Raw genomic sequence first — 7580 nt, 5'->3', positions numbered from 1 at the left:
ATATAATGCCGTTTGAAATCATATATAATCAATATATGTTGTCATAAATGTTTGTGGTAGGCTTGAGTTGATAAAATCGGTGCAAATTTTAACCCGGTAAATTAGACGTTTAAAGGCTAATTGGATGGTTCCACCTAGCCAATTGGATTCTCGGAAGGTATTAGGGATCATGGTAAACATTTCGGCAATTTTTATTTTCGGTGAAAAAAATCTAAATATTTCAAAATTAAAGGCTAATATCCACGCTTTTTGAAAAATTTTGGAGGTTTCGACTACAAGTAACCCAAAATAATTTAATGTTAAGTTGTAAAAGAAAATCCGGACCCAACATATTCAAGTACATCCCAATAAGCAAATATAGACTTGAACTTTTGAAGTCCAAAGCAAATACTCTGTATGATTTAAGGGTTATCCCAACAGTTGTTATTTGACTTTTCCTTACATGAGAGATTAGGGGTACATATAGGTATGGGCAATTGGGCATGTGTCAAACTATTACCATTGTAGCTGCTTGCAAAGAAACAAAGTCACTCCTATAACACTGACAGAGTTACCTCTATAACACTAAATGGATAACCCCTATAAAACTAATAAAATACTCCCTCCGGTTTTTTTTAATGCATCACTTGAGAATTTGCACTATTTATATGTTACATTTGAAAAATAATTTTTGTTATTAGATTTATTTTTAATATCATTTTGTAAAATATATATCCCCTGCACCTCGTGCAAAATGCACGGGTACACCCTAGTACAAGGAGTACAAAGTAAGAAAACTAGGTATCAGTGAATCAACACAAAGTAGTCATTGATGCTCATTCACCAGCATACAGAATTTTCAAGAAAAAACTATTGTATTGTCCAACGAACTAGAAAGTACATAAGATACGAGACTTTTCCCTGTAACCAGACTCTCATCGAAAATAAGTGAAAACTCCAAAGTAAAACAAACCGCAACAGTTAGTGCAAACCCATAAGATTTAGGAATATACAAGAGCATTTGCTAACTAAACAAGGAAGACTTAGGAACGAAACACCTGAATTTTCTACTTGTCATGCAATAACAGGAGCACCAGAATCACCTTCCCTCTTGTGGTTGTTTTTTTTTATACGAGTATAACAAGTGTTAGGTATTCAGAGAAAAAGTCTCAGTCCCAAAAGAGGGTCCAAAGCAGGATTCAGTACACATTGTCTAACTCTTAAACATCCGACTAAACTTTCAGAAAATGTTTGAAAGAACATTCGCATAAATTGAGTCATGAGCATTTATTTGCACTAAACTACAAGTATATCCTTACAGCGTGATTCATGCTATATCAGGGTGGTTAAGGAGAACAGGAATGCAATTCAACTCAAATTCATTACCCAAATAAGGATGGTAGCATTAACCCGGTAACACAATTTCCATTATCACCTTTAGCAAATTGTGTTACTGGCATAATTTTGTAGTATTACATTGATACAGCTACTACAGACGCTAATGACATCACGCAGGGATGTGCTTTGGGCTATTAAACAATCCTAAGTTGAGATGTGGGGAAGGAACAAGACAAACCTGCAGAGACCAAACTTCCTAGACTATCGTACGATCAGAAGTATCTGACGAACATTGTTGCACATCTGATGGCACTCCGTTGATCATCTCTAAATTCATCTTATAGTCCTCTCTTAAATCTTTCAATGCAAGAAAATTGTTTTGCTGCAAGAAAATGAAATGTGTAAATAAGACCGGAAACCAATAGATGGTGGGTCAATATACTTGCAACAAATAGATCAACAGAATTATAAGATATGAGTATAAGAAAGAACATAATGCATATGGTTATGCAGTGCATATAACTAATATAAGCATTCAGACATTACTTTCAAAGTATGACAAAACTTACTAGTTGATTGCCTTCATTAACGTACATATCCTCCATGTGAAGAAATAGGGACCTCCAATGATTCATGAGATCAGTCTCTATTTGTGTGACGTTAGTTAAATTCTCTTGGCTATGGCTTCCAATTTCATTTTCTGCCGAGTATTTCTGAGCCAACTTGCTTGCTTCCTTCTGACTTTTCTCCATTACTGAGAATAATTGAACTATAACTGTTAATAATTGAAAATTATTGTGTCAAGCAATCAAACTGTTAGTAATAGATAAAGTGGCATGTAGTTTACCTGATATCCGGCCTTTCACGTCCTGATAATGCAGATCAGACCATATATAAGCAGCTGTTATCCAAAACATCAATAATAAAATCAATTCCACTAATTACATAGAATTATCTCATTCGATTTGCCATTAAAAAATATATATAGCTTGCACATACCTTTTGTACAAAAAGAGCATGAGCAATGCTTAAGCAAATCTACACCACTACCATCCTCTTTTAGTGATGTGCATCTCTCCAATCCAAATCCTTTCATCTCGTTCAATCTCGAACTCACAACTGATTCAGACTGACTAGTTTTCAAGCACTCAGCACCAGGATTCATACCATGGTCACTCGCAGCTCCGGTACCACCTAGCACTTCATGAGCACAATCATTTCCCACAGAATCAGAAATTTCCCTAACTTCCTCCCCTTGACATTCCTTCCCACCCTCAACACAATCCCTCTCACAACATTTCGAGCTCTCACCGGCTTTCACCTCCGAAACACAACCTTCTTTCACAGTCTCACCCACATTAACAACGTCCAAATCTATGCTATCCAATGCATAACTAGCAGTCTCTTTACACTCACTAGCAACATTACTAGGCATACCCTTTCGAGTATCGCCGGAAGTATTAAGCAATCGGTAAGTCTTGCCGCCCCTCAACGGCGACAACCCGACTTCATTAACAATTTTAGGGCATTTTGCCGGAGTACCATTCCTCTCTTTCTCTAATTTCTCAACAACCAAAGAAACTTGCTTCCAGAAATTAGAATCACTATCTGTATCATCCGCATTTTGACTATCACTGCTCTTAGATTTAGAAGGCGGACTACGAGAAATCAAAGAAAACCCTCGTTTTCCAAGTTGATTTGTGATATTACCCAGTACAGGACGATTCTCCTTTTCGTGTAACTTTTCAGATTTATCTTCCCCCATTAATTTATTCTATTAAAAAAAAGCTACCCAGATATGAAATCGCGATACCCAGAAAATACCCAGATATGAAATCGATTGAATTTTTAAACCCTAATCGCAAATTTACACAACAAAATCAATATAATTGCTAAAAAAATAAAACTGATTTACAAGGATTTACGACTACAGATGAATCGATTGAAAGCACTGACCTTTGGAGAGAGAAAATCCGGAAAACGGCGACAATTGAAAGTGGTTGTTGAACACTGTAGAAATTCGCGCGGAAAAAATGGAAAATTGGGGGAAAATGGAAGGAAGAAAAAATGGGTGAATTTGGATTAGAGGGTTTACAAGGGTTTGGAAATGGAAAATGTGGAGGAGGGAAAGAGCGGGGATTGGAGAAGAAGAAGAAGGCGATTTCAATTGTTGGGGCGGGAACACTTTTACTGGATGTTGTAAATTTGAGTTCGGAATTCGGGATTTCTAATTCAATTGACCCGCCAGGAGAGTGTTTATGTTTTTCAAATTTCAGCCAAATCCATACGACCATACGTGCTCGCTGGTTGTTACGGATGATATGAGTCGGGTCGTGTCGGGCTAACACTTGTATACGAAGTGCTTGTATTGGATGAGTCAAGTTGAAAAAACCCTACTTAGTCAAATAAGTTGAACACTTGATGCACAAACTCGGGTTATTTTGTTTCGATTTGAGCCTTTGAGGTAGTGCTAAATTTCACAATATCTGTTTTGTAAGCATGTACGTTATTCTTTTTAGGGTTTTGAAATTCAAAGGCATAAGGAAATTAACTAGCAAGCAACTTCCTCCCACATATGAGGATAATATTATAGAAAGTGTAAATGTGTAATTTTTGTGTTATGTCCAAAAAATAAACCCCCCCCCAACCCCCAATATATATATATATATATATATATAAATATATATATATATATATATATATATATATATATACTGAACTGAGTTGAGTTGAAATGAACTGAACTGAACTGATTGGAGCTAAACTGAACTGAGCTAAAATGAATATGTTATGAGAGAGGAAAATTAGGGACTGGACTGAACTGAATTGAACTGAACTGAAATTAAGTAAATGTGAACAGACCCTTAATAGATTTTCAATTCTTACTTCCCACCTTATATGTTTATTTCATGGCCTTTTTCTTATGATTTAAAACCATTTAAATAGCATATTAACCATGTGGGTAATTCCAATAGGTTAAATTTTAAACAATTAGGTTGTTACATGATTCCCCCTAAGTAGCCCACAATTGACACAAATCAATTTATTTTTTTCCCAATACAATCATTAACATGAATATTAATAAATTAACAAAATATATAAATTAAATATCATGAGACGTAGGTGAAATTGATAGTCATATGCCAAATTAATTTTAAGAGCTTAATCCTAAACAAGCCCATACAAAATAGGTATTATTTCAACTGTCAACTACACATTTTTATCACCTGAAATCGGGAAGGGAACTCTAACCACTTGAGCTATCTCTCACACTCTCAACTACGCATTTTTAAATATGTGTATTTGAGTTATTGTTGAAATTTTGTCATGCGAGCCTATTGCCTCTAATTTAGCATTTTCTATTTATTTTTTTTATTTTTCTTTTATTTGGGACAATAAGTTCAATAAACAAAAAAGCAAATTACAACTTAAGCCTATGAGGGATTGAAAACAACAAAGCACATTGGTTTTAAAAAAAAAATAAAAAAAATAAAGCACAAATTAAACTTAAAAAGAAAAAAGTATACCGGATGATCCGCATCAACACCACACACCATTTAACCAAAAGAACAAACTATATTGAAAAATAATGCAACTATGGCTCTATGAAGTTAGCAAAAAGTTTGGCAAAAGTTAAGGTGATCACCTTTTACGAAAGACAAGTACATATTTACAATTTCACATACACCTTTTGCAAATTTGTCAAATAAAAGACTTGTTTTATAGTTCAAGTACGAGAGAAGACCCCGAGTTAATGAGAGCCCGACCTGATCCGACCAAAATGACCCAATATCATTTTAATTTGACCCATTTATCATATTTTGTAATGATGTATACGATCTCAAACACTCTAACCAAACAACCCGAAATTTATCTCAAACCCGACCTGTTGATTTGAATGGACAAGTCTAGTTGTCACCACTCTGACCAACCTTTAGTACAAGCATAAAACAACGCAGAACACCTTGATTCATTCCTAATTTCCAACTAGCCACTTGCTAGCAGTTAATTTACCTTGATCACAAGCTTCCGTCCTATCCAGCTCCTAAAGTTTCCGTCCTATCCAGTTCTATTGGACACCAGACCCCAGCCACGTCAGCTCGAGGTTGTTAGAGTTAGTTACGACAGGGCTGTAACAACTTAATATTCTGTTACAACAGATTCTGAGCTTCCTGTATTTACTTCTAGATTTCCCTAGAAAGTTCTGATTTATTGTTGTAGTATATATTCTTAGATGATGTAAGAATTATTCATTCAATCAAACACAAATAGATTTCATTTTCTTTTTCTCCAAGTTTTTCTCTGTATTTTTCTCTGATATTCTTCTTATAGTTTTTCCAGAATATTTCAGATCTTCCTGTTTTTGTTCTTCCAGATTTTGTTCTTCCAGATTTTGTGTTTATACAAAATCTGTCATGGTATCAGAGCAGAAGATCTAACATGTGATTCTTCCTGCTTGATTTCCGCACTGTTTTTGATCTAGTTTTACCTGAGTTTTTCATCGTTGATTCCTCATTTTTCTTCCTGAAATTCTTTATTCTGATCTGAATTTTTCACTGATTTTTTCCTGATTACTTGAGATTCTCAGTTCATCTGCGAATTTCTTGAATTGATTCTGATCTTTTGCAGTCATTTGATTAATTTTTCTAATCTACTGAAGGCATGGCAGCGAGCAATTTACCTCCTAATCAAGATCCAGCAAGCATCTACTATATTCATCCTTCAGATGCTAATGCAATTCAACTTGTTTCTTACAAGTTTAATGGTGAAGGTTTTTCCAGCTGGAAGAGATCTATGCTATTAACTCTCTCAGCTAAGAACAAGCTAGGTTTCGTCAATGGAACCATTTCTAAGCCTACTGCAGGAACAATTGAAGGAAAGGCTTGGGAGAGATGCAATGATTTAGTGTGTTCTTTGATTTTATACAATCTGGATGAATCTATTGCTAAGAGTGTGATGTTTCTGAAGTCTGCTGAAGAAATTTGGACTGATCTTGATGAAAGGTTTGGCTATGCTTCTATGGCTCAGATCTATTCTCTTGAACAAAAACTGGTTGATATTAGTCAAGGTGATAAGTCAGTTTCAGAATTCTTCACTGATATCAAATCAGTTTGGGATGAAATTGAAGAAGCTCATCCTCTACCTTATTGCACCTGTAATAACTGCACATGCAATCTCACTAAGAAGATCTTTCAGCGCCAGCAAGAGAAAATGGTTCTACAGTTCATGATGAAGCTCAATGATCAGTTTGCTACTATCAGAGGCAACATACTGATGATGCAGGCTTTGCCTAAAGTTACTGAAGCATTTTGACTGTTTGCTCAAGAAGAAAGACACAGAGAAATTTCACAAGCTACTGAACACTCTGAATCATCAGCCTGTGCTGCAGAAAAAAGGAAGTTCAATTCAGATTTTGGGAGAAACAAGTCTTACAAACCTCATAATCAAGGTTTTCAGAACATGTTCAACATTACTTCTTCAGGAAATGCTGGTGCAAATAGTTCTATTACTGGAGCTTCTTACAGAAGAAATGGTTCAAAGGCTGGTGCTAATTACTTCTGCACACATTTCCAAATTCCAGGGCATAGTGTAGACAGATGCTTTGAACTTAAAGGATATCCTCCAGGTTTCAAAGGAAATCGTGTTGCTGCTGTCTCAGAATTCTCAGGCAAGAATGATAGCAGTACTACTGCACCTGTTTCAATGGAACAATACCAGCAGTTCATGGAGTTTCTAGCAAAGCAAAATCAGGAAACTCAGGACAATCCATTGTGAACAGCAGAACAATCTAGCCATGATGGCAGGTAACATTTGCTTATTGTCTCATTCTAATCATAAATGGCTGCTTGATAGTGGAGCTTCAGATCATTTTTGTTATGATTTAGCTCAATTATCTGAATATCACACAGTAACAGGTGCTGGTAATTACATTACTATACTAGATGGTAGTAAAATTGATGTTAAACACATAGGGTCAGCCAAGCTGAATGATTCTATAACCCTAACTAATGTGTTACATGTTCCTGATTTTCAATATAACCTGATTTCTGTTCACAAGTTGTGCAAGGATCTGAGATGTGAATTGCATTTTACTCATGATAAATGCTTTGTTTATTCTCAGAAAGGGACATTGATTCCTCTTGGTAGTGTGCAGTCTGGTTTATATAATGTGGGAGATCATTTACAGTCAAGCTCAAAGGAGTTACAGGCTCATGTTTGCAGTTCAGTTTGCTTATCTGCTATTGATGATGCTAAACTTTGGC

The 7580-nt window shown here is 35.5% G+C and overlaps 2 protein-coding genes across 3 annotated transcripts; one reads left to right on the top strand and one right to left on the bottom strand.

The window, feature by feature from the left end:
• Positions 1–1341: 1341 nt before the first annotated feature.
• On the bottom strand, positions 1342–3610 carry LOC110682191. 2 transcript variants are annotated; one of them, XM_021858457.1, is made up of 5 exons: positions 3274–3609; positions 2317–3172; positions 2165–2218; positions 1887–2071; positions 1342–1699 (listed from the first exon to the last, which is right to left on the bottom strand). In XM_021858457.1, the coding sequence occupies exons 2-5, from the start codon at positions 3080–3082 to the stop codon at positions 1574–1576; spliced, it is 1131 nt and encodes a 376-aa protein (XP_021714149.1). In that variant the 5' UTR covers positions 3083–3172; positions 3274–3609; the 3' UTR covers positions 1342–1573. The 2 variants fall into 2 exon arrangements, with proteins under 2 accessions (XP_021714149.1, XP_021714150.1); XM_021858458.1 differs by having other exon boundaries at positions 2317–3610.
• A 2369-nt stretch (positions 3611–5979) lies between these two features.
• LOC110681793 lies at positions 5980–7092 on the top strand. The gene is made up of 2 exons (XM_021857918.1): positions 5980–6580; positions 6644–7092. Exons 1-2 carry the CDS (start codon positions 5980–5982, stop codon positions 7090–7092), a joined length of 1050 nt encoding a protein of 349 aa, XP_021713610.1.
• The last annotated feature ends 488 nt before the right edge of the window (positions 7093–7580 follow it).

Source organism: Chenopodium quinoa, unplaced genomic scaffold (assembly GCF_001683475.1).
Source record: "Chenopodium quinoa cultivar QQ74 unplaced genomic scaffold, ASM168347v1, whole genome shotgun sequence".
In the NCBI taxonomy this organism is placed as follows: domain Eukaryota; kingdom Viridiplantae; phylum Streptophyta; class Magnoliopsida; order Caryophyllales; family Amaranthaceae; genus Chenopodium; species Chenopodium quinoa.
The sequence above is the reverse complement of the archived record's forward strand: the minus strand, read 5'-3'. Positions and strand labels throughout refer to the sequence as shown.